Source organism: Cavia porcellus, unplaced genomic scaffold (genome assembly GCF_034190915.1).
Source record: "Cavia porcellus strain 051 isolate PalLab524CR breed Dunkin Hartley unplaced genomic scaffold, mCavPor4.1 scaffold_25, whole genome shotgun sequence".
In the NCBI taxonomy this organism is placed as follows: domain Eukaryota; kingdom Metazoa; phylum Chordata; class Mammalia; order Rodentia; family Caviidae; genus Cavia; species Cavia porcellus.
In genome coordinates, this window is record NW_026947508.1 from 24,162,707 (window position 1) to 24,189,454 (window position 26,748).

Sequence of the window (26,748 nt, forward strand, 5' to 3'; positions counted from 1 at the left end):
CCATGAGAAACCTTTCGTACCTTGTCCGACGCCAAGCCTGAGCCATTCAGGGCTGCATCAGGGAGCAACTGCAGCTTCCACCTCAGCTTCCACCTCTGTGTGAGGATGGCCCAGACCTGAAGATCGGGCCCACAGGTACCTTTGAGAGGAGAGGCGATGGGTGCACATCACTCCAGTGGCCATGACCTGGGGAGGTCAGGAGGAGTCAGGGTCTGCAGAGAAAGGATGGAATCCTGCTCATCCTGGAAAGTCAACTGAAAAGCTTCCTCCTGTGAGGCACTTGTTACTGCCCTGGACAGCCCTCAACCCTACTGGGCACCCCCCGTCCACTTCCTCTGCTACAGACCAGCACCACAGCTATCCATTCCCTTCCTGATACAGACATCTGGGGAACAGCGCTAGGCTGCACCCCTCTGCTCGTGGGGTGGGTAGGGTGGGTAAGGACAGCAAAGCCCTTGGCTGGAAGAACAGTGTGGGGCAGATGGCCAGGAGCAGCGATTGGGGCAGCAGTGCCTCCTGGTGGCAGAGTCTGGGCTCAGCACCTACCGTTCCCCCCCAGTTCTGCTTCCTTCCCTGAGGAGTCCTGGTTGCTCCCCAGGCTTGGACACTGACATGGGGAAAAGCAGGAGGCAGCAGACTGGTAACAACAGATCTCAGCCTGTCCCCCTGTCTGGGTCATCTTGCCACTGAGACTCCCACTCTGCCCCTCTCACCAAGATATTGTGTCTCAGCCTGGCCAGAAGTTTGGTTTGGAGTTTTTTCCCCCCTACTGACACTATTCTCTACCCCATTTGAGGTCCCCACCTCCCCCCAGACACACACAACTGGCCAGAAATCTCTCACTCAATGCCAGACACAGCCAGATTCAAGTTCCAGCTCTACTCTGCCTCAGTTTCCCCATGTATAAAATAGAAATGGTGATTTCTGTTATCTCTATGTGGGAGTGATCTAGATTGAAAGATCCCCTAAGAATGAGGAACTGTGGAGGGGGGAGTTTGCCCACCAAGAGTTACAGTGAAGAAATTGGTACAGAGAATGACAGCAGAATGTGCAGTCATCTTAAAGACCAGGCTTACTCTAGAGCTGCAAAAGCCAACTGGCACGTGGTGAAAGCACAGGTCCACCTAAGGCAGTAAAGTTCCTGTGGGCAAAGATGAGTCCCTAGGGTCTTCAGGTGCTGGCCAGCAGGCCAGTGGCCAAGCCGAGACTTTGGTTGAGACTGGCCTGGGGAGCTATTGCAGATGGACTTGAGTCCCCCTCTGGATGGCACTCTGGGGGGACTGAGATGTGATGAGCTCTCTTTACCTGGCACCATAAAACCATGGTCTCAGTCCCAAATACTTTTGGACCCAGGCAGATGCATGACTATGCCAGGGGTGTCGGAGAACAGGGGAGCACGGGATCTGTGGCAGAGTCTACACCAGCCCAAGGCATTCAGAGTCAATGACTTGCAAACGTGCCAGCTTGCATCACTCAGGGTCCCAACAGGAAACAGATGGTGAACTCTAATTAGGAGAATTGGGACAGAGTTTATTTTCTAAAGCATTCATGACAAAGCAGGGGGTAGAAGGTCACAAGAGAGTACAAGACTCGGGCCGGCAACAGCAGGGCTATCACTTCCCTTCAGCATGCAGGGCCGAGGGGAGGGCGAGGTGGCCAGGACCCTGAAGGAGAGGCATGTGAAGTTGGGTGACCTGCCTTGGAGGAGCTGGGGAGTATATTTCACCCTTACTCTCTTCTCTCCCTCTCATCTCCTGCTGGACTCACATTTACCAAGTTCCACAGAGCAGGAGACTGTGGCTGTGGACTTTTTAAATGAGCAAGAGATAAACTCATATCTTAATTAAACCTTTGTGTTTTTTTGTTTTTTTAGGGTCTTTGGTAACAGCTGCCAGTATAACCCATACAGTCATCAAGGGAAACACCTGCCAAATATCTATAAAAGTCATAAATTTGTATGTATCAGATAGCAACTGATTAGTGGAATATACAAAACAAATCTGGCAGAAATACAAGGAGAAAGTAAAAAAAAATCAATAAACAAATAAGGACTTGTGTGTGTCTGTGTGGAGTGAACAATAGACCTTCCCATTAAGCTATATCCCAACCCTGTTTATAGTTTATTTTGAGATAGGGTCTCACTGAGTCACTAGGTGGCCCAAACTTATAATTCTCCTGCCTCAGCCTCCCAAATCGCTGGGACTAGAGGCATGTGCCACCACTCCTGGTAGAAATTTTCATTAACTTTTCTTATAAACAATGAATCAAATAGCAAAACATTAGAGAAGATACAGAAATTCAAACAATACAACTAAGGATCTTGATCCATTAAATAAATACAAATCTTGCAACCCTCTTTCCAAAAGAATAGCCATTAGTTATAAGCTTGTTTTTAAAGAATACAGTACTGCATGCTTAGTAATAAAAGAAGTCCACAAATTTCCAAAAAATCAGTATTGGGCCAAGAGTATAGCTCAGTGTTAGAGTACCTACCTAGCATGTATAAGGTCGCAGATTCAATTCCAGGCACCAGGGGGTAAAAGAATCAATATTATTCTCTCACATTTTATAGTCCCAATATAGTAAAATTAGAAACTAACAATAAAAAGTTAGCCAAGAAAATCCAGTATGTTTGGTAACTTAAAAACATTCTAAATAATTCATGGTGAAAGATTATAAAGGAAATTACAAGTTATTTAAAGGGGAAAAACAATAAGCTAAACTGGAACTTGCAGGAAAAAAACATAGTCTTAACTGAGCTTATTAAAAACAGGAAAAACTGGCAACAAATGGATTAAACATCCAACTGAAGACACTGGGAGGAGACAATCAGAAAAGCCAAAGAGAGTAAAGGAAGGAAATAATAAAGATAAAATAGAAAGTGGTGCATATGGAAAACAACAAAAAATTGAACTGATTCTTTTAAAAGCCTTACTAAAAACTCACTGGCACAAAATACACAATATTGGGAAGAAATAGGAGGATATGACCAGTGATGCAATCCAAGGTTATAAAAAGTCACTAAAGAACCCCGTGGGGACCTCCGGTTCTGGAGGGATAGTGACTCAGATAGTCAGAAAAGCCCAGGACATAAATTTAGAAGAAAGCAATGGCTTGTACAGAGAAGTGGAGAACAAAAAAATTATTAGACATGGAAAATTCAAGCAAGTACAGACTTTATAAAAAAGAATGTTTAGAGGCTGATTTAAGAATAAAATGAAGTAAGATTGAAAAGGCGGAAGACAACAGAATAAGAGGCAGGAAGCTATGATCAAAGCCGAAAGGGATCCTACAGCCATTTCAGAGGGAGATATTGATTAAGCTCAGGCATTGTTAACTGGAGTATGCAGGTTAAAAATTTAATGGTGACTAATGAAAGAACAAGAATAGAACATATTTCAAACCAGTGAGGAGGAAATTAAGGAATGAAGGAAATCCAGTCAATCCTCCACTAGGCAGGAAATGACAGAAGCAAAGGAAGACTTGGTGGAGTTCCTGATTTCCGAGATGGCTCCGGAAAACCCCCTGCCCTCGCGAGGCCCTCACCCACCGAGAGCTGGCTGGACTTCATGACTTGTTTCTGTCCAATAGAACATGACGGGAGTTGGGGCTGGGGATTTAGCTCAGTGGCATAAGCACCTGCCTTCAAGCAGGTGGTCGTGAGTTCGATCCCTGGTACCGATAAAAAAAAAAAAAAAAAAAAAAAGAACATGATGGAGTGATGAGATGTCACATCCACTGACAAAAGGTTTCATGCTTGGCTTCATGCTCTGCTTTCCCCAGTTTGAAATTCTTACCATCATTTCTTCCTGCTACGATGCCGAGGCTGGAACCCAAGTCCTCTACCCAGAGCCACGTCCTCAGCTTCCCTTGACACTATAGTACAGGGGGCCCCGGAAATTATGTAGTCAGTCCTGGTCCAAGGTTATTAATAGGGTTAAATATTAATAGGTTAAATAAAATACAGGAAGCACAGCAGATTAGCGTTTCAAGCAAACGATGAGTAATTTTTTTTAGCAAAGTGTATCCCATGCAAATATGGAAGAATTCTCTAAAATTTAAATTTAACTATGTGTCCTGTATTGGTATTTGCTAAACCTGGTGTCTATTTAAAAAAGGTCCATGACTATGACTTCCATCTTTTTTCTTTTTTGGTACCAGGGATCAAACTCACAACCTAGCACTTGCCAGGCAGGCACTTATGCCACTGAGCTAAATCCCCAGCTGTGACTTCCATTTTGATCTCTCTCTCTCTCCCACTCCTTCTCCCTCTCCCCCTCCAGCACGCAATTGCTCTAGTCATTCTGAGGATGCTATGTGGTGACCACCTTGCAGAGAAGAGAGGTTCACGAGGGAGGAACTGGAGTCTTCCACTTGCACTGTTCAAGTGAACCTGCAAGCAGAACCTTAGCTGGTTTTTCTGAAGGCTACGGCCCCTGGCGACTGCCATCTCAGAGAGTCTGAGCAAACATCTGGGAGGTGTAGCTTCCAGATTTCCAGCCCTAAGACACTGAGATAATAAACGTTTATTGTTTTGAGCTGTTTGATTTTGGGGTCATTCCTTACCCAGTATTAGTTAACTATTGATAATACACGCAGTAAATGGGAAACATAAAACAAGATGGAAGAAATAAATTTTAAAATGCTGATGTCACAAAAAATGTAAACAGACCCATTTCATCAGGGTGAGTGAAAATACACAATTCAGCGCCATTCAGTTCACAAGGCACTTAACTTTTTAAAAAAAGGGCGGGGGGCATCTTGAAAGTGAGAACAGGAAAAAGATGTTCTAGATAATGTCAGTTGTGATCTCTGAGCCTTTTACACACTGTTGCCAGATCCCGGTTTTTTTCCTGGCAGCAGACAGAAATCTGTTGATACCAGCAGGGGTGTCTCGACCCCAGGCCCAATTTATTACTCATAACGTGAAAGTACAAGCCCCAAAGGGGGAGATAATTTGGACTAAATCAATCTCATTTTCTCCTTCTCTCTCTTTTTTTCTTTCTTTCTTTTCTATTTTTTTGGCTTTTTGAGACAAGTTCTCACTATGCAGTTAAGGCTGGCCTTGAGTTCTTACTAGTCAAGGCTGGTCTCAAACTTGCAAGGATCCTCTTACCTCAGCCTCCTGAGTCCTGAGATTACAGGCGTGTGCCACCACACCCGGCTTCACTTTCTTTTGGGTCATGGAAAAGATGTTTAAGACACCCAGTTCTGGAAAATGAGGTGTAAGGGGAAATCCGGGAAGGGTTTCTTCTCTTTCCCTTCTCCTGTGTGGCTCGTGGACATAATACATGATAGCAGAGCAGGCTTTGCAGTCCTGACATGACAGATGTGACCAGGAAGACCCACAAGTGAATGCTGATAACGCTGGAAAACAATGGCTAACAGACAAACATCCTTAGGATAGTCCAGGGCCGGGGGTGTAGCTCAGTAGCAGAGTGCTTACTTAGCACTTGGGAGGTCCTGGGCTCCATCTCCAGCACGGCAAAAGTGAGAGAGACAGAGACAGAGACAGAGACAGAGACAGAGACAGAGACAGAGAGAGAGAGAGAGAGACAGAGACAGAGAGATAGAGAGAGAGAGAGACAGGGAGAGAGAGAGAGAGAAGATAATCTACAGCAAGAGGACCACTTGGGCCTAGGCTTGCAGGGTATCCTGCAATGCAAAGGGTCGTGGGAAAATGTCTCTCAATATGCTGCCTCTTGTGGTTTTAATGATTTGTTGAAGAACCTCTTAGATTTTCTATATGATCTGCAGCTAAAGGATGACCAGTTTGCTTTTTCCTGCCCAATAGTTTATTTGCCTGTTTAAAGTTTTATTATTTCACAGGCTAGTAAATCCAGTCTAGCTTTGAATAGAAAATTATGATGATGAACATTTGTTCTGGTTTTCAAGGGAATACTGTAAAATTTTTACCTTTAAATAGTATGTTTGCTGTAGACCTTATTTATTTATTTATTTATTTTTGTTTTGTTTTGTTTTGCTTTTTAGAGACACTGGGCTCACTGTGTAGCCCAGGCTGGCCTTGACCTCACTGTGTAGCCCCGGCTGGCCTTGACCTCACTGTGTAGCCCCGGCTGGCCTCGAACAAGCGATCCTCTTACCTCGGTTTTCCAAGTGCTGGGATTACAAGCACATGCCACCACATCGTGTGGCTGTAGGCTTTAGAAAGAGCCCCTTTATCATTTAAAAGTGTCTTTATTCCTAGTTTGCTAAGAATTTTTATAATCTACTTCATTAGTTTTTCAATTTTTATTGGTACCTGTTTGCAGTGACAATAATCACATTCCCTGTGGGGAGCTGGCACACTCACCTACCACATTTCAATTATTTTCATCCCTTTTTCTCTCCTCCTTTCTCCCTCCTTCCATCTCTCCATCCCCTTCCCATTTACAAAAGACCTACCTGCCTGTTACTTTTTTCTCTCTTACATTTTGCTCTTTAATTTACTTCTATTTTGGATTTTTCATGTAAGAGAAACCATGCAATATCTAAGCTTATGTGTCTGATTTATTTCACTTAGCATTAGAGGCTCAAGTGGTATCCATTTTCCTATAAATGTCTCAACTTTATTCTTCTTTATAGCATAACTGTATCCCATTGCATATAAATACTACACTTTCTTTACCAATTCATCTTTTGATGAGCATATGGGCTGCTCTCAAGATTTACCTATTATGAATTGTGCTGCTATAAACTTGAGTATGCTGTATCTAACATAATGTCTTTAACTCTTTTAAGAAGATACCTAAAAGGGAAATAGCTGGGCTGAATGGAATGTCTAGTTTCAACGTTTTGAGAAATCTTCATACTGATCTCTGTAGCTGTACTAGTTTACATATCCACCAACAGGGCAGATCCACCAACAGCATCTCCAACATTTACTATTTGATTTCTTGGTGAGAAGCACTTTTTCTGGAGTAAGATAGAATCTCAGCATTGTTTTAATTTGTATTTCTCTAGTGGTCAGAGATATTGAACTTTTTCATATATTTATCGGCCATCTGTACTTCTTCTGAGATGCGTCTATTCATTTCAGTGGCCCATCTTTTAATTTGGGAAGTCAAAGTTTTTTAGTTCTTTATACATTCTAGGTACTAATCCTGTGTCTGAAGAAGAGCTAACAGGTTTTTCCCATTCTGTAGATTGCCTTTTCTCTCTGTTGGTTGTTTCCTTCACAAGATTTTTAATTTGACTTGATCCCATTTGTTAATTCTTGATGTCATTTCTTGTGCAATTGTGGTTCTGTTCAGTAAGTCCTTGCCTATGCCTATGTCTTTAAGAATTTTATTTACTTAATTTTCTGGCAGATTGTTTCTATTGTAACATTTAAATCTCTAATCCACTTTGATTTTAGTTTAGTACATGGTATGAGATACAGGTCTAGATTCAACCTTCTGCTTAAGGAGATCTGGTTTTCCTCCAGGGTATGTTTTTGGTCCCCAATCTTCTTAATTTCGTCAAATTTTTTTTTCTCTAAAATTGCTTTATATCATAGTCAGATGTGTTTTTTTATGAATTTAATTATATAAATGACAATTTTCTAATTTGAAATAACCTTGGGTTCAGACGAAACCCAACTTGGTCATTATGTATCTTTAAAATATATTGCAACGTTTAGTCTAATAGCACCATGTTTAAGATATTTCCATCCATGTCCATTCTTAACCTACAATCTGACCTACAATATTTCTAACTCAAATTGTCCTCATTTTGACTGAGGATCAAGGTAACGCTAGACACACAAGGTGCAGTGGGTAGTTTTTCCTCACTTTCTATTACTTGAGGAAATTTATACCAGACATGGACTTTCTGCTCCATGAATATGTACCTGAGCCCAAGATACTTGGTTTTCATAGCTATGGGCATCTCCCTAAAACCTTCTTCTTTCTTATGACCTCAGCTTTGCTGCTAATTCAGTTCTCAATGTTGCATAGTTTGCTGGAGGAGTCTCTCTTCCTGAAGGCTCCTTATTGCAAACACTCAGATCATTCTATAAATGTGATCAGACATGTCAGGACACTTAAAGTGAACTGACTGACTGACTGAGACTTCAAGCCTACTACATGTGAGACGTGGGTGAAACTATCCATGTCACAGGCAGTGGAAGTCGTGATGTGGTTACATAAGCAAAGACCTGGGCTCTCATCTTGAGCTAAGCTTCCCAATAATGAAAAGGATACTTTGTCTTTCATAATTACTCTTCTATTTCATTTCTTAGCATAGTCTGGGCAAAAAGGAGAAAGTCTACTTAAAGTAGACACCCTGCAAGCCCAAGCAGCAGATAGAGAGAGAAGGCTCAGGGTAATCAGTAGAGTACACAATTAGAGAAATGTTTCCCCAAAGAATGCCATAGCATCTCTGCTAAAGATGGTATTTAGTAATAGATGAATAAACCTCTATTACAGTAATAGTTGTGTGATTGTTTTAATGTAGATTAGAAAAACTATATAATTACAAATGATAAAAGACATGATATCAGACTTGCAAATTTATAGATAGAACATAAGACTAGGGTTGTCAATTAAAGAAAAATAACACCATCAGTGTAAGAAAAGTGTAAGAAAATGTGGCAAGCCCAAAGTGTGGTATAAAAATGATAAAAGTTTAGAAAATGCTCAGATAAAGGCCTACTTAGTGCATAACAAGCCAGTCTCAACAATACCCCGCCCCCCAAATAAAACCTCAGGTGCACAAAAATACACCCTCTGGGAGTATAGAGATGGAGGCAGATTTTAGGAAAGGTGTTTTCTTGTTTTTTGTTTTTGACTGGGGACTGAACCCCTGACCTTGTGCTTGCCAGGCAGGCACTTACACCACTGAGCTAACACACTAGCCCAGGGGGCAGATTTTAAAATGAGAGAGAAGCACTTCCTAAAGGGACTGAGTAGTCCTTCTCAAAAGGCTGGGGTTCCTATTGGGAGTGCTGGTGTCTACAGGAAAACCCTCCTCTTAACATCAGTTAGGAGCCCAGGGTGGATGCTTGCCTATCTGCAAGCCCACAGCCTACACCCAAGCCTGACAGTGGATCTTCCCCACTCGGGAAGTGTAAGGATGAATGAGACACATTTGCAGACACACAAAGATTCACAAAACTTTCCTTCTATGCATTTCTTTTAAGAAATGTTTCCTAAAGACATTCTCTAGCAAACTAGGGACATTATCCCAAGAAAGCATCATTTAACAGATTCACAAAGCAGTGGAATTAACCCGGGAGTACAATGACTAGAAATACCAGAGGTCCATAGAGCCATCTGTCAGAATTAGGGCAGGAAGTCAGCCAGTGTGGAGAAAAGTGTTAAGAAGAAAATAGGCTTCATTCAGCAAATAATGCAGTTAAGAAGCTGGAAGATGTTAATGCCCTGATTTAAAAGGCATATGTTTCTTCTCTAAAGGAGAAATGAGAAGAGCAATTAGAAACTGTCAGGGAACAAAAAGTTTTATAAGCAAATCATGGTCCAAACATGAGTGGAAATATAACATGATTTTAAGTACTGGAGGGAGTGGAGCGAATACACTGGAATTTCTAGCCTGGAGCATTTCCCTTTGAGCAGCATTTAAACTCTAAGATGAGTTTCTTCTGTGTGGGTCCCAGGAGGCTACTTGGTTCTGAAGAGAATGATGTTTACGTAATCATAGTATTTTTTAAAAAAATACCTTATCGATTTGCAATATTTGAAACTCAGAGATAGGTAATATACAAAGCTAGAACATTTTAATTATAAATATAGAACCAGATGCAAATGTAGTGCTTTAGTAACAGGAGCTAAGGGGAGGGAGGGCGAGTGTGATAAAGGCTGCCTCATCTTACACAATGGGGAGTCAAAAATTATTGCATAAAATTAGTGGCACAAGAAAGGAAAGTAGAAAATTGTATACACAACCCAACCCCGGAGGGAAGTACCATTGCTAATCTTCCCATCTTCCACAGGAGGAACTGGGCTAGACACTGTCCATTCTCCAGTAATTGCGTTCCCTTCCTTCTTTGGTCATAGAAGCTCTACATTTCAGCCGGGCACTAGCTAAATTGGCTCTCCAGCTCACTTCCCAGTCTGCCTTGCAACAGCATCCAGGTAGCCACATTGAGGCGACCTGGATTTACAGAGAAGTGATGTGCTTTTCCATTAGTTGGAAACATAGATGTGACCAGCCATCTCTGACCCAGGCCAAAAGTTTTGCCGCAAATAATAATCGCTAATGCATATATCTGTGCTCACTATGTGTCAGGTGCGTTTCTAACTGCATATATTAACTCAGTCAACCAAATGAAGATGTGTATTTCTTTCCGATGTTTGCTGTAACGAATTGTCACAAGCATAGTGACCTAAAACAACACAAATTTATCCTTTTGCAATATTGGAGGTCAGACATCTAAAATCAGCATGTAGGCTGCTCCCTTTTGCAGACTCAGGAAAATCACTGCTGTCTTTTTTCCATTTTCTAGTGGCCCCTGTCCTCCTTTGGCTCATGACCCTGCCCCTATTGATCACACCCACGCTGCCATCAGCACATCCCCTATTACTCTGATTTCCTGCCTCCTTCTCATAAGGACCCTTGTGATTACCTTGGGGCCCCTCCAATACCCCATCTCGGAATCCCCAGCCTGATCAATTCTGCATAGTCCTTTTGGACACAGGCTCTAGCAATTAGGCTCCAGACAGCTTTGGGGGAGATATTATTCCCCCCCATCATAGCCTAGTATTACATTATTCCCATTTAACAGATGTTGAAAACCAAGCTGAGAGAAATTGAGTAACATGGCCAGAGTCCCACAGAAGGTAAGTACCAAGCTCATGATTTAAACCTGGATGATGAATGGGGTACCAACTTCAGTGCACATAACCATGATAATCTTCGTGTCAACCTCGCCAGGCCTGGTGAAACTTTCGTCTTTCTAAGCCACTGTCATTAGGGGGACAGGAGTTTTGTCCCAGTAGTTATATTCCAGTGCAGGAGTCAGGAGCTATTCTAAGTAATTAAAACTAGTGCTTTTATTTTCTTCTGAATGGTTTGTTTTGCAAGGAAAACATATCTTTATGAATTTCAAGTGTTTTTAAGTTGCGGAGCAGGATGGTCAGTCCGTCTCCATCCCATCTTGCTTAAACCCTCCAGGAACACCACTGCCTTTGGGTTAAATCAAGTCTGAGCTCCTCAGCCTACATTCAAGGACTGCCCTTCACCATCTGTCTGCTTCTCATTGCTCCCTCTCATGGGCGCACCCTGGGGCCAACACGTTTGCTGTGGTCCCAGGACAGGGCACCTTTCCCCGTGCCCAGCCCTTGCCCATGCTCATGCTTCCCCATCTACCTGGCATCCTACACCTTCTTCCTCTTCCACTCTGCCCAACGTGCCTCATTTAAAGTGGATCTGCAAACTCCTACTCATTCCTGAAGACCCATCCCGAGTCGCCTCTGGGATTTTTGTGTTTATCTTACTCTTTCTTCTGTTCAAGATTTTCCTCATATGTCTGGTGATTCAGGTCATAGTCAGAACCTTTCCCTCAACATCCCTCCCAGGAAGAACATAGCTCTTCTTTTCCTTTCCCTTGCATGTTGTTGTATCAAAATAACCACAGTAGCACACATTTACTATGATCATTGCCCACAACTAATATTATCCAGTGTTTTAGGATTTAGAGCTCAGATAGCCCTCAGCCCTAATATGTGACTCAAAATACCAATAATGTAAAACTGTAAGGATGGCTAACAGAGACCCAATTTTTCCTCTGATGGGCACTTTGACTTTGGTAAAATAGTAAGCTTAGGCCTGTGTCTGTCTCTGCTGTGCTGGTGCGCTGCACGATTGCATGGTCTTGGTGAGTCGTCATGCAATGGAAATTGCAAAAGTCTCATAACTAGTGACAGGGGGCACAGAAAGGGTGTCAGTTTCCAGTTATTGCTGTAACAGATCACCACCAATTTAGTGGCCTTACAGTACTGGGCGTCAGATCTCAAAACTCCAGGAAACAGCAGAGCTTCATTCTTGCCGGAGGTTCTGGGGGAGCACCTGCTTCTAAGGCCATCGTGTTCCTCGTCTGGTGGCCATTCTAGCAGTGACATTGCTCTGGCCACTGCTTCTTTCATCACATCTCTTTCTGATGTTCTGCCACCCTCTTGCAAGACTGTGGTCATACTGGGTCCGCCTGGATAATCTATAATCATCTTCCCACCTCAACATCCTTTTTTAGCCACATATGCAAGGTCCTTTTTGCATGTGACACATTCAGATTCCAGGTATTGGAATGGCTTTTTTTTTCTCGCACCTGTGTGATACACTGCAGCTACTTTGGGCATCTTTGGGGGCCACGATTCAGTGGGTTACAGAAGTTAAGGAAGTGACCATTCTAGGACCACATAGTAATCAGCAGAGCTGGCAGTCTAGTTTTCCTGGCCCCAACACCCATGCTCCTACCCTCCCTTCCACACTAGACCTGACGCACTCTGGAGACTGGCCAGTTTTTGGGGGGGGCTCACATGCATTAGCATTGTCCTGATTCCATTCACTTCCTGCCTGAGCTCTGCAGGTATCCGATACCATCCCCCAACACTTGCATGTGACAATGTCCCAGCCTTAACAGCAGCCCCTCCCTCTGGCCAGCCATCAGTGTGCTTTCAGTGAGCACATGAATGAGTGAAAAGATAGGAAACTGCTCTCTTCAGTCTTTTTTCCCCTGCCTCACCTGGGGAGTGAGTTCGAGGCCAGCCTGGGCTACATGGTGAGTTCAAGCCCAGCCTAAACTATATATAGTGAGATCTTGTCTCAAAAAAAAAAAGAGGCCATAGAATGAGCGTCCAACCCAGAACACAGAGGATGTGATGTCTCCCAGCCATTTGGCAAAGCGTGTACAGTTTACAGGTGTTTTCAGAGACCCAGCGCAGCTGGACCCAAGCACCCGAATGCCACAGCTTGCCTCAGTGACTTCCCTAGACCCAGAATCCACTTTCTGGACCCACATCCCAGTCCCTGTTGCTTCTACTCTTGCTTGTTTTTTGATCTCTGTCCTCCTAAAAAGCACCCCTGCCCTGCACAGAGTCTTCGCGCACACCCTGAGGCCCACAGGAGCATTAGCAAGTGGAAAACCCAATTACATTTCAATTGCTCCAGTCCTCACCAGACAGAGGTTACTGTGAGTCATGTTGGAATGGAGAGTGGGGGAGGGCTAGCACCTGGGGCCACTGCCCAGGCTGACACTTCAAGACAGATGTGACAGGGACTTGTGGCTCAGAGACTCAGGATTAGATCAACATGGCTGGGGCTGGCTGGTTCCAGGAAAGAGGTCATGTGGGCACCACTTGACAGACAGCTCGAGCAAATCCAAGGCTTCAGGTCAGCCCTCACTGAGCAAAGCAGGCGCCAGGATGAGGGCCCAGCCTGGAGACAGCAGATCCAAGGTTGCTGGTCTCTTCTGGGCACAGGCATTTTGCCCGGAGCTCTCAAGGCCAGTGCTGCTGTGCCCAAGGACCAAGCAACCACAAGTGCTATGAGTCTGCCCTGGAACCCCAGGATTTCCCCCAAGCACACTCTGGAGTCTCCATCTGACCCATCTCGGTCAAATAACAGGCTTCCCCACTGTCAAATTATAGCTGGATGGGCCTAATTCGGTCCAGAGGGACCTGCACCTACAGCTGACTGCTCACCCAGGTCTGATGTGGGAGGAGAAGGTTTGTTGCCTTATGATCTCTTGTCTAGGGAGCAGCTATTTTGGGGTACATAGGAATAAAGGGAAAAAGTTGGCAGGATCTCTCGTAAAGAAAGATGGGACTTTCTCTGTGAAACTGGATGGTCTGGCTGGAGTGAGGAGACTCTCAGCTGTGATTCACTCCCCAGACACATGCACGCCCACATACAATGATTGGGGGAGCCGAGGACCCCTTTAATCACTCCAACCCTGATTGTCGGGGAGGTCGTGAATTGCATAGTTGTGAGTTTTGTTTGGGTTCTGAGCCTGGGCTGTGCTGGGCTCAGCTGGTGCCCACCATCCATACACGTGAATCTGCACCTCCCGCTTCGCTGACTGCACCCCTTTTGCTGCAGCTGTCCTTTGATTGTCTTTGTGTGACCTGCCTCCCATCCCCCACATGCTGCAGCCCCCTCCCCAGTCCATTCTTGGCAAATGGTTGCAGCCCTGGATGGAAGGTTGGAGCGGGGAGTAAGTCAGAGGGCTGAGTCATCGCCGTGGGAGCAGATGTAATCAAGTTTCACATTCACACACTCAGAGTCATGGACACAAAGGCACTTCCACACTCACAGGGGAGCACATCAGAGGCCTGTGCCAGTCAAAGCATAGTTCAGATAGACCCCTCACACACATACACACCCTACAGACACAAGCACCAAAACACAGGGGAAATCAAGACCATACAGACACACCCCACCCAGGGTGACTTCCAGTCATCCACTCAAGCTCATCTTCTACCCACAAGCACAGAGAGCAAACTCATATCACCTAGACACCCTTCTGTGATACAGTGACCCCTACACAGGTGCACACACACACACACACACACACACAGATATACCCATCAGCCCATCTCTTCTTCAATCCCACATCTCTTCCCCTTCTGCCAGCTACTAGAGCAGGCAGGACAATTTTGGAGTCAACAGAATCTACAACCCATCACCCCAGGTGCAGATGCCCTAGGAAAAAGTTCCGCCCTGGGGTTAGCCTCAGCTTTCCCTTCTGTTCTGAAGAAGTGACAGTCACGGGATCCACCAGTGCGCAGCCCTAGCTCCCCTGTGTCCTGTGCCCAACACAAAACTTGTCCAGCACCTTTGAAGAGGGTTTTGGCTGCCGAGGGAAGCTGGAGCAGTCACCTCAAAGGAGGGGAGTAGTGAGGAACAGGCGGGGTCTTGAGGCAGGGAATGTCCAAAGTGACTGAAGCTGAAGCATCACCCTTCGCCTACCTGTGACTCCCGGAAGGCCCAATCCACAAACCCTTGCACCTGCGGCTTCCTCTACCTGAAAACCTCCCATCCAACGCCAGCCTGGTACAAGGCCATTCTTCAGATCTCCATGCAGGTGTTCCCATTCTAGGAAGCCCCTGCAGAGCCATCTGCCGTACTGTGCCCCAGTGACCCCTGAATTCTCTCCCAGCTCCACTCACACCATACATGAGGTGCCTGGCTGCTTACCCACCTGGTCGAACTGAAAGGAATCCAATCTTGAACCCAGCTCTGACTCTGCTGGGTGACCTTCGGCAAGTTACTGAGCCAAGCCCGCCAGAGTCCTCATCTGTCTAATGGGAAGGGTCAGCTACCTCACCAGGTCGATGTGATAATTAACTGAGGTCACACACCTAGTACCCTATAGGAATGGCTGCTGAATTTTATAGATTCGTCGCCTCACACTCAGCCTGGTAGATATTTGTTGAATTCGTGGGCCCCCCTGGCTGTCCTCTCCTGTCTTCACCTCCCGTTTCTGTTTTGGGAGGGGAAAGGTAAGTACGAACAAAACAGAGCCGTAAGGGCCGAGAGAACCGGGAGATGAGAGGGCAGGGCTTTCTGGCATCGCTGGGAGCGCGCTGCTCCGGCGGCGCCCAGAGCATGGCTGGAAGAGGTGCAGGCGTTGTCTCAACCCTGTGACCAACCTGTGCCACCATCCTCATCAGCGAGGTGAGGCGGCGAGCAGAGGTGGCGTATGGGTCCACCCCTGCGCGCTGGTTCCCGAATCTGCCCAGGGGTCCTCTGCGCACTTTAGGCGTGCCCTGAATGCGCGTTGGTGGGGGACATAAATATTGAATGAACGCGGACCGTATGAATGAGCGGGTGGACGCATGAATGGAGGTAGGATGCAAGCTTGAAGTGACGGGCGAGGAGGATGAGCGAGTCCCTCCGCCCTCTGGGTCTCGGGCTGTTAGACCTGGAGCCCAGATCCGCTGGGGCTCGCCCTCCCGCAGCGCGCAGCTCGGTGGAGCCCGCGCCAAGCCACCGCCCGCGCTGGAACCCGGGCTCGCACTCAGCCGGGTGCTCAGGCAGCAGCCTCAGGAGGGGCTCCCTGGCCCCCTCCCCAGCCCCGCGCCCAGGGGCCCGGTCTTTCCTGGAGGAAGGCGAAGTCCTGGGTGCAGGGTCCAAGGACCAGCAGCCGAAAACGCCCGGGTCCCGAAGCCAACAGGTGCGGGGCGTGGGAGACCCCTGGGCTAGGGATCAGGGTTCCTAGGGACCTGCGGTGGCGGGAGTGGGGGGACCGAATTTGGGGGTGGGTAACCTGGATGCTGGGAGGCTGGGTCATCATCCGACTCCGCTCACCTCCAGGTAGACTCCTGCAGAACCCCGAGAGCTCTTGCTGCCCACCCTCCGCAGCCCCCCGCAACCTCCTATGGAGGGAGGTCCCGCCAAGGGAACCAGTCGGCGGAGCCCCGTGGGGTGCAGAGGCTCCTCCCGCTCCCCCATCGGTCTCCAGGGACCATCAACCCTACAACACAAGTCCGGGGTCCTCCCTGCGCAACCTAGGGAAGGAGGGGTTTTAGACAGGAGGGAGGTACAGGGAGAGAGGCCGGATTTATGAATGGAGAGCGGCCAGAGAACCTGCCCAGAGACCCCTGGCGGCCACGGGGAAGCATCACATCCCGGGGTTTCAAGCAGGGCCTAGCGGTGGGCCTGAGGACCCCTCAAGATGGGATGTGGTGGGGGAGGGGAGTAGCCAGGGAGGTGATCAGTACAGTCTTCCTGCATCCTTCCCGGCGTGGGCGTGTTTGTGTGCGTGCCCACAAGGTAGGGTCTGGTAGGTGGGACTTGGGTCTCTAATACCTGCCTCCACCTTTTTTTTCTGACCAAAAATTAATCCTGTGAAATCAAGGAAAAAAATTTTGCAATCGGACCAATTTTCTCCCAGTTCTGTAGTGTTCAGTGACTCCGATAGGCTTGGCTTAGTCGCCCTGTCACCTGCAGCAAGGGGCTTGGCTTCTCCTCGTCTGCAAAGCAGGGCTCCCTGGGAATGGTACCTGGTTGCGTCTGTAAGGCTGGCCTCCTGTGCCAGCTCTCAGCCTGGGTTAGAGAGTGTTGTTCCTCATCGCGCCCCCTGAAGGTAGGTGCGGCTGGACTGCATTAGAAGGAGTAACAGGATGAAGGGGATGGGGTAAGTTACAAACAAGCAACCTGTGTGGAATTCGGATGTAACCCAGGTCCTCGGCTGAGAGAGGAGGCAGCACACATGTGCAGTGACAGGCGCGGTCCCTAAGGTTCCCTTCTTTCTCTCTTCCAGGAGTTTTAGGCTGGGACCCAAAGACCTGGGTGCAAGCTGAGGACCGGACCAGGCTCTCCAGTCCCCGTGGAGTCCAGGATGCCCCTTAATTGCAGCAGCTCCTGACCTCATGGAGCCCTCAACCACCCCAGGGGCCCAGACGGGGGTCCCCACTGGTAGTGGAGATCCATCCCTTGTGCCTCCAGACTATGAAGACGAGTTTCTGCGCTATCTGTGGCGTGATTACCTGTACCCGAAGCAGTATGAGTGGGTCCTCATCGCAGCCTACGTGGCCGTGTTCCTCATAGCGCTGGTGGGCAACACCCTGGGTAGGTCTGCTTCTTGAGCTGTGCCACTGAGAGCTTCCCCTGGGGAGTGGAGTGTCCTATGGGGGGAGGGAACTTCTTGGATGGGTGTGAACTGGAGTGGGCGTGGCTTTGCTGCTGGCTTCATTCCTCTCCCCAATGACCCAGTCTGTCTGGCAGTGTGGCGGAACCACCACATGAGGACAGTCACCAACTACTTCATCGTTAACCTGTCTTTGGCTGACGTGCTGGTAACAGCCATCTGCCTGCCGGCCAGCCTGCTAGTGGACATCACTGAGTCATGGCTCTTCGGCCATACCCTCTGCAAAGTCATCCCCTATCTACAGGTGAGGGCTATCAGCACCAGCCACCAGCTGGTCACACCCATCTGAACCCACCCATGGCTTTACGTAGGTCACTCAGTATCCCTGCAAAGTCATCCCTACTGTCAGTCATCCCTACTACCAGGACGGACACATGAAGAGCTCACAAACAGTCTCACATGCTCAGACAGGTCCCCTCCCTGTCACAGACATTTCACATGGCCACGTGTGCACACACAGAGTCATCACTGAGTTCATGGGTGCACAGAAGAGAGAGGGACAAGGCTACGGTGACACAGTTACTAACCTTGTGGGGCCTGCTTCCTGACCCCAAGGGGCCAGATGTGTATATGCCACCCCCGGAGGCAATGCCACCCACACTGCTGGCCCACACTCATCTCTGCCTCCCGGAATGAGGGCTTTTTCCCAACCTCTTGAGAAGGCGTGGCTTTCCTGGGTGAGAGAAATCCCTCCTGGACTTCCCAGTCTTTTGAGGTTTTCCACTCAGCTGATTAGTTCTGGTGATCTTAAGCATGAAGACAGACAGAGGAGAGAATTTTGTGCCTCAGTTTCCTCATCTATGGCATAGCATTCATCTAATGGGTTGTTATGTGGATAAGGAGAACAGTATTGCCACATAGTAAGTTCCGTAAGTATAAGTAATAACTCACAGTAGGGGAACACCTACCCTACGCCAGGTCTCTAACTGAACACTTTTCATACATGATTTTATTTAGTCTCACCAGAATCCTGCCAGGTAAACAGTATATTCCCATTCTGCAGATGAGGTTCAGAGGTTTGTGACTTCTCAGGTGACTCCAGTAAGTGGCAGAGTCAGGATTTATCTTATACCCAGTGTCTCTGGGCAGTGCCCCTCACCCCAGATGCCTTTTCCATACCTCTAATGTCATATCCCCATGAGGCAGGCTGTGTCGGTGTCAGTGGCAGTGCTGACACTCAGCTTCATCGCCCTGGACCGCTGGTATGCCATCTGCCACCCACTGCTGTTCAAGAGCACCGCCCGGCGTGCCCGGGGCTCCATCTTGGGCATCTGGGCCGTGTCACTGGCTGTCATGGTGCCCCAGGCTGCTGTCATGGAATGCAGCAGTGTGCTGCCTGAGCTGGCCAACCGCACCTGGCTCTTCTCTGTCTGTGACGAGCGCTGGGCAGGTAATGGTGGGCAACTATCAGGATACTTCCAATGTGGGTGCCCCTAGCTGCTGGGGACCCCTCTAAAATGGACACTGCCATGGAGCCTATGTGGGATAGAGCTGCCCCAAGCCTTTCTTTGGCCCTAGTTGGGACGGGGTGGCATCGCTCTCAGGGCAGGATGGGTCTCTGAGGCTGGGCCTGACCCTCGCATCTCTTGGCTCCCACAGATGAACTGTACCCCAAGATCTACCACAGTTGCTTCTTCATCGTCACCTACTTGGCCCCACTGGCCCTCATGGCCATGGCCTATTTCCAGATCTTCCGCAAGCTTTGGGGCCGACAGGTGAGGCCCGCTCTGGTGGAACTGACTGGGAGGGACAGGGACGGGGCCACAATCCAAGGGTACAGTCAGTCTTCTGCCTGCAGCACATGCTCTCCTGGCTGTGGCCCTGCAGGGGAGGCCAGACCTAGAGGCTCGGGATCGCAGGGCTCAAAGTACTTGTCCCTGCCCTGGGATACAAGAGTCACCAACATCCTTCTAGTTTATTGTACGATTTGCCCCTGGCTCACTTTGTAGCCTCTTTGCTACCACATTTCATCCCCCACTTAATATGTAAGAAACAGACACCCTGAGAAGCAATGTAAGGTCCCCCAAAGCACTCACTGGTGAGTAAACATCTCGATTAAAACCTGGCCCCGTGTGGTTCCGATGCCTCGGTGTAGCAATACCACAACAATAGCGGCTCCAAGTTGCTTGCCAAATGATGCTTTGCATCCAGGGTCTTACAGCTATCTAACAAAAGAGGCAGCATTTCCCTGCCACAATGCTGACCAAGAGCACCCCTCCTGCCAAAGCCAGTGAGGGCAGAGCCTGCCAGGACCAGGGCCTGACTTCTCTCCTCCACTAAAGTGGAGGCCTTAGCACAAGCAGAGTGAGACTGGGTCAGGACCAGGCACTGAGAATATGCAGGCCAGAGTGTGCTCAGGCTCGATTGTTACTTATGCTCCACACAGTTATTAACACACACCCAGGCCATGCAGGGTGTGGGTGGGGAGATGGATAGGTCAGATCCAGGCCCTGCCATGGAGGAAGGCTTAGGTTCCCCACACGCTGCCATCTGCTCCTTTCTGACTCCCAGTCCTGTAGGGCAGAGACACTGTCCTCATCTGACAGGTGGGAACCCATGGTGGGAATCATAGGCCACATTGCCCATGATTGTCCAGCTGACTCCAGACTCTATGTTTCCTGCATTCTAGCCCCCTGGCCCTCTGTTATGGGATGATTCAGGTTCCCATGGTGGCAATGGGACAGTGGGATTTGAGGAGCCCAGAACCATCCCAGGCTTATGGGCATCAACTCAGGCAGGTTGTCATGCTTTTTTTTTTTTCTTTTTTTTTTTTATCGCTACCGGGGATCGAACTCATGGCTGCCTGCTTGCAAGGCAGGCGCTAAACCCCAGCCCCAACGAAAAGCCAAGATTTTTTTTTTTTTTTGTCTTTTTCCTTTTTATCGGTATCAGGGATCGAACTCACAACTGCCTGCTTGCAAGGCAGGCGCTTATGCCGCTGAGCTAAATCCCCAGCCCAAGGAAATTTTTTTTGTTGTTGTTCTTTTTCTTTTTTATCGGTACCAGGGATCGAACTCACAACTGCCTGCTTGCAAGGCAGGCACTTATGCCGCTGAGCTAAATCCCCAGCCCCAGGTTGTCATGCTTTGAGGCCCAGGGCCATCCCTGCTGCCCTCCTGCCATCCCTTGCCCAGATCTCCCCACAGTTTGACGTGGGCCAGGGAGAGGTACAACTCATCCCATGGATGGAGCTGGGGATAAGGAAGTTGAATGGCTGGGGAGGGGCCCCCCTCCTCTATGGGGCTCATGACAGCTAAGGGCTAATAACACCTTTCCAAAAGCATGCTGCAGGTGTTTTCACAATGAGCTAACAATGGAGAATGAGGCTCTAATCTTGGAGCCCCTTCCCCTGGTGAGTGACACCATTTGTCCCCACCAGAGCCACATTGCTCCGTAAGTCCAGAAAACTCATCTTTATCATGAACATCAGGTTTGCCCTATTGCTAGGGTTTATGGTGGCCCACGTCCACTCTGCTGCATGGTCCAGCCTAGAGTGGGCCCAGCAAAACAAAATGGCCCTTGCCAAGAACCCAGCACTGCTGTGTCTGTGTCTGTGACAGATCCCTGGCACCACCTCAGCCCTGGTACGGAACTGGAAGCGGCCCTCAGACCAGCTGGAGGAGCAGGGGCAGGGCCCCAGCGCAGAGCCCCAGCCCCGGGCCCGCGCCTTTCTGGCCGAGGTGAAGCAGATGCAAGCTCGGAGGAAGACGGCCAAGATGCTGATGGTGGTGCTGCTGGTCTTCGCCCTCTGCTACCTGCCCATCAGCGTCCTCAACGTCCTCAAGAGGTGAGAGCGTGAGGGAGCAGGTGGGAGTGGGCGGAATTGTGGGGCTGATGAAGGGACTCTTCTTGCCCGACTGCTGCTGCACTGGGCATCTGGGGTAAGTTCTCTGCTCTCCTCTGAGCTCTGTGCCTCGTATCCTCAGTCACCAAGTGGAACCAACAATCATCTTTGGTTCCTTAGCACCAGTGTCATCAAGTTTTAGTGTAAACAAGTACACAAGGCAGGCAAAAGTTGCTGCCTTGACAGAGGCCATGCTCCATTGTGAGATCAAAGAAACAGAAAGACCCATGTGTGTCACTGGGTAGCTGTAGTTGCTAGGAAAGAGACTACAGAGTTGACAGTGACAGAGGTCGGGGTGGGGGTTGTTGTTGTTTTAGATATTACAATCTTCTAAAAGACTCTTGGAGGAAATGACATGGGCAGAGACTTGGAGGAACAAGCCTGGAGAGTCTGGAGGGCCAGCAGTGTAGGCAGAGGGACACAAGAGCATGGCAGATGAGGGACCCTGGGGTGCTGGGAAAGTGCATGGACGGTTGCAAAGACACAGTCTAGGTTTGTGTGTGACCATGTCTTGGGTGTGTGACTCTAAGCTTGTCACCTTTCTTCTTTGAGCCTCGGTTTCCCTAGCTGAAAAGCAGATGAAGTCTATGACTCACCACTTTGCTGTGAGGAAGGTAGCTGGGGCCCAGGGGAGCAGGTGACTAAGCAGATAAGTCCTGATTCTTGTTCCTATTTTACACACTGTGTTAAGTACTCAAAACTGTAGTCAAGATCCACAGTCCAGGCAAGGGCCATGCAGTGGGCAGAAGTGGGTAGTGGGAACCCAAGAGGTCTGTGAGAACCAGCCCCAGACACCCCATTCCTAACTGTCATCCCCCCTGGTCCTAGGGTGTTTGGGATGTTCCGCCAAGCCAGTGACCGAGAAGCCGTCTACGCCTGCTTCACCTTCTCCCACTGGCTGGTCTATGCCAACAGCGCCGCCAACCCCATCATCTACAACTTCCTCAGTGGTGAGTGGGCTGAGCAGGAAGTGACTGAGGGCCAGTGGTCCCTGGGACCAGCCTCATCCCAGGGGCTTGAAACTTGAAACTCCCAGAACAGTCAGGGGAGGATTTACCTGCTCTCTCCTGGGCAATGGAACTCTGCGGTGAGAAGGCCCAGTCTTTTGGGAGACTCCGCCCTCCTGAGGAACTCTGCTCTGAAGGGTGGACAGGCTACACTTCTACCAGTGGCCCGCACCCAGGAGGGAGTAGCAGATTCTGCACTAGTGAACAAGTGGAAGGGCAGGGGCTGGAACAGTAGGGGCATGCGCAGCAGTCCATCTTCCCAGAGGGAGCCCAGCCCAGGAGATGAGAAGTCAGGAGCCCCTGCCGGAGGGTACAATTGTATAATCCAGGAGTCAGGTATAACAGTACCAACAGCATCGACAGTCCAGGGGTTCTGCCTGCCCAGACAGACACATTGATTGGCAGGGTGGCCAGAATCTTGGGGGCTACCCCTGGGTCTACCTCCAGTAAGGGCCCTCTGACCCTTCCCTCTATAAGCCCCACTCTTTTGGACCCCGCTCTTGCCATGGGCTTCCTGAGGTCCTGCAGCAGAGGACCCACCTCTACTTCCTAGTCTTAGGCTGGTCATGGACTGGCCCTTCAGGCTTGGCCCAACAGAAGTGACTTACAAAACATCAGACCAGGGACCAGACTCATAAGGAGCAGGTGCAGATGACTTAAACTTGGACCCAAATAAACTTTCAGAAATAGTTCAAAGGTTCCTGAAGAGATCGGAGGTCAATAGTAAAATCATCACTGTGACTCAAGACTTACCCTGGACTGCAGCTCAGGGACCAGGAGAGTAAAGGAAGGACAAGTGCCTTCCTGATTCCTTTGTCTGGTCTGTGTTCACTGAGCACTTACTGTGTGCGACCCTACACTGAGCACCAGAGATGCCTCATCAGGAAGGGTTTGTACCAAAACCACCTCTGGTCCCCTAATAATCCTGGGCCACACAGGGTGATGTGCAGTGGTCCCTTCTCCTTTAAAAGAAGGGTTTTGGCTGAGGGAGCTTGAGTGAGCTGCTCTACAGCCTCTCAGGGTGCAGAGATGCTCCAGGGGGCAGAGGCTGAGGTACTTGGCACAGTGCCTGGCACAGTGTGACTGCCAAATGCAAGGTTTGCTGTTGCATTTCATCTCAGAGGGCAGAGCTTGAAAAAGCCTAGCAACAGAGTAAGCCTTGAACCCTTTCCACATATACACCGAGAGGGGCAGAGGTGACCTGAGGCTCCTGAGCCAGACACCACGTCTTGAGCCAGGCTCTAAGCCAGAGTGCAGTCAAGGAATCAGATGACAATTGCATTTTTGCTCGCGAAGGGCAGGGGCCTCTGTCTCTCTCCCAGGCAGTACTGAGGTTGCCCTGGGGCTCTCTCCATCCCAGTTCCACCCTCCCTCCCTACCCCTCACAGGCAGCTAGGCTGGAGCTGTGTGGGTGTCCCTTGGGCTCAAGGCTCCTTCCCATTGTATTTGTTTCCTTACAGCTGTGTCTTTTGTCTCCCAACCAAGGCAAATTCCGGGAGCAGTTTAAGGCTGCCTTTTCCTGCTGCCTCCCTGGTCTGGGTCCCTGCAGCTCTCTGAAGGACCCCAGTTTGCGATCCTCTGCTGGTCACAAGTCCCTGTCCTTGCAGAGCCGGTGCTCCGTCTCCAGAGTCTCCGAGCATGTGGTGCTCACCAGTGTCACCACAGTGCTGCCCTGAGCAAGGACCACCCTGGAGGCTCTGAGTGATGCAGCTGATTCCTGCCTGGGTTGCTCTTTGGCTCCTGGGATCTACCCCTGGAAAGGCTGCTGGGTGAAAGGCTGAAGCTCCAGTCCTGATTTTCTGCCTGTGTGACTCTGAGCAAGTCGTTCTCCTCTCTGAGTGTGTGTTCTCTAAGCAGGGTTGATCCCATGCCCAAGTAGTGGGAAGCTCTCTGCACACCGTGAGATGCTGCGGATATGGTTACTGGTGTACTTCTCTCGCTTGGCCATACCCGAAGGTACTGCCCGCCCTCATCATCCTCAATGTTGGCCTTCTTCCCAAAGACCCCTTTCTCTCCTGCCTATTATAGACTCTCCCTGGCGTCTGCTATAAACATTCCCACAGCATTTGCATCTGGACCAGGGGCTCCCTAAAGCCCAGGCTGCACTTGGCCAGTTGTCCTGGTGCCTGTGTGAACTAATCTGGGCCCAGCCCTTCAGTGAGGCCATGAGCACAGCCCATCCTCACCAGGTTCTGAATGCACACACAATAGGTTGGACCCTGTTGGCTTTGTGCTGTGATAAAATGCTCTCCACACAGTCGTTCAGCATGGAGGCCAGCAGCCCGAAGCAACTGTAATTAAAAGCCTGGCACTGAATGTTCCCTTTCCTTGTCATTACACAAAATCCATGCTGCTCAGGTTAGTAGTAAAAGATGGGGTGGCTGGGGGGAAGGCAAGATGAGAAGGCACTGAAATGCTATTATCTGCAGACCTCCTCTCCCTCCAGTCCCGATGGACATGGCCAGGCCTCCAAGGGCGGTGCTGCCTTCTCAGTGGTGCCAAGCCTCTGATGCCCAGAACCTTGACCTTTGACACACTGCCTGCTCCCAGCCCAATAGCCTGTAGCAAGAAAGACGATAGGGTGGGCAGGCAGCAGGTTAGCCGACTTACTGTTCCTTCACCTTCTTAGAAATCAGGGCTTCATTTATTCTCTATGAACTCCCAGGATAAAAAGAGAAAGTTATAGACTTGGCCGGACGTGCTCCAGCTGCCACCAAGATGATTACAGGGCTGCCAGAGGCCCTGATCCTCATCAGCAGAGCAGGATGTGAGTACATTCTGAAGTCCTGCTCTGCAGGGAGACGCAGAAGACATCTGGCCTGGGGCAACTCAGCCATGCGGCCCACTAGGTCTGTTTAAATTGATTAATGGAGTCATGGGCTCCCCACCCTCAGCTGTCAAAAGCAGAGTGGGTTGCGAGGCACAGCCCAGGAATGCCAAGGCATGGTTTCTCTTGGGTACCCCCTTTACCCAGAGCAGGTGGATAGGTGCTGTGTATCATCTCTCTCCGAGCCACTGGCACAGCCCCTGCTCACAGTGGACAGTGTAGTTGTTGCTAGGAGGGACGGGTTATCCAGTGCCTCTGTGCTCCCACTGGCTTTAGGCTCCAGAGCTGTTGGCAAGGCTCACAAGGCACATCTAGAGATCAGGCATGCAGAACAAGGCATGAGCACTGGGCCCCCAGCCGAGCCAACCATGTCTGCAAGGATCTACCCAGGACTTGGGCTTCTTATCTACCCTAACACAAAGCTAGAGAGAGTGAATGACACCATTCTGAAGACAGGGTTGGGAGCTGGAGGCATAGCGGTGGTAAAGCATTTGTCTTTACAAAGTGTAAAGTCTGGGGTTGATCCCCAACACCATGTAAAGAATTAAAAAACAATGGTAGGCTTCAGCGGATACTCAGCAAGAACAGGCAATAAGGGCTTCCTCTAATGGCTTCAGCTCTGCCCTATGGGCTGGTAGTTAGACCCAGCAGCACGATGGCTTTTATGCTTCCATGTGGGCAACTCAGGTGTTGAGTAAAGAGCAGCTGAAGAGCCCAGGGCTATGTAGCCTTGAGGAGCACCTGCGAATGGGTGTGGAGGGGTGTGTGTGGCGAGCTGCACTACCCATGTGATTGGCAGGCAGTAAGGGTGATGTGGCCCTAAAGAGAAAACCAATGGCTTAGAATCCACATCACGAAGAAGTTTCCACCAGTTAAAGAGGAAATGAGCCAGCTAGTGAGGGCTTGAGTCTTTGTCATCAGAGTTTTGCAAGGAGAAGCTGGACTCCTAGCGTGTCCTGTGGGGGAGTATTAGCTCTAGATGGGGCCTGGCCCCTGAGAACTAGGTCTCATCTAATTCTGGATCCCAGTGGCACAGCAGTGCAGAGACGGGGGCTGAACTGGCTGGGCCTGACTTGCCTGCTGGGCCTCACAGGCTTGCTAAACAGCTATGGCTACTCCCTGCACTGCAGGGAGAAAAGGCCTCAAAGCTCTTATCTTCATCTCTAAAAGCCAAAGGATAATCACACCATTACCAGTGATAAGGCTCCCCTGGAAAACTAGAATGTCTGGTGTCTTCAGCTTTTGATTGAAATTCTGTCAGCTCCTTACAGACTTCCAGGGTAGACTGGGTATCATGCTGATCTAGAGATCCAACTGGCAGGTACAGATATCTGTGCTTAATAAAAATGGGGGAAAAGTTATGACTTCATAAATGGAGTTTGTCTGGAAGATAAAACTCAGGTCTAAAATAATAAAAAAAGTCAAGATGTGAAAGGTTTGGGGTGGCTGCTTCCAGCCTAGCGTGTCGGCCTAAAACTTCTAT

The 26,748-nt window shown here is 49.0% G+C and overlaps 1 protein-coding gene and 1 long non-coding RNA gene across 9 annotated transcripts in view; one reads left to right on the plus strand and one right to left on the minus strand.

The window, feature by feature from the left end:
• Positions 1–17,779, minus strand: part of LOC134472981 (uncharacterized) — a 28,301-nt gene extending 10,522 nt beyond the window's left edge. The window contains exons 1-4 of one of the 4 annotated variants that reach the window (XR_010043051.1): positions 17,427–17,779; positions 16,941–17,038; positions 3,798–3,876; positions 21–212 (exon numbers count right to left, since the gene is read on the minus strand). This is a non-coding gene — a long non-coding RNA (uncharacterized LOC134472981). Of the gene's footprint in view, positions 1–20; positions 213–3,797; positions 3,915–16,940; positions 17,039–17,426 lie in introns of all 4 variants that reach the window. The other 3 variants (XR_010043052.1, XR_010043053.1, XR_010043050.1) reach the window with 3 other exon arrangements.
• Hcrtr1 (hypocretin receptor 1) lies at positions 15,466–26,699 on the plus strand. 5 transcript variants are annotated; one of them, XM_003471224.5, is made up of 8 exons: positions 15,466–15,612; positions 17,201–17,508; positions 17,653–17,831; positions 18,734–18,977; positions 19,187–19,302; positions 21,148–21,374; positions 22,260–22,381; positions 23,924–26,699. In XM_003471224.5, the coding sequence occupies exons 2-8, from the start codon at positions 17,310–17,312 to the stop codon at positions 24,112–24,114; spliced, it is 1,278 nt and encodes a 425-aa protein (XP_003471272.1). In that variant the 5' UTR covers positions 15,466–15,612; positions 17,201–17,309; the 3' UTR covers positions 24,115–26,699. The 5 variants fall into 5 exon arrangements, with proteins under 5 accessions (XP_003471272.1, XP_023421418.1, XP_023421417.1 ...); XM_023565650.2 differs by lacking the exon at positions 15,466–15,612 and adding an exon at positions 15,645–16,111 and having other exon boundaries at positions 23,899–24,116; XM_023565649.2 differs by lacking the exon at positions 15,466–15,612 and adding an exon at positions 15,646–16,111.
• The last annotated feature ends 49 nt before the right edge of the window (positions 26,700–26,748 follow it).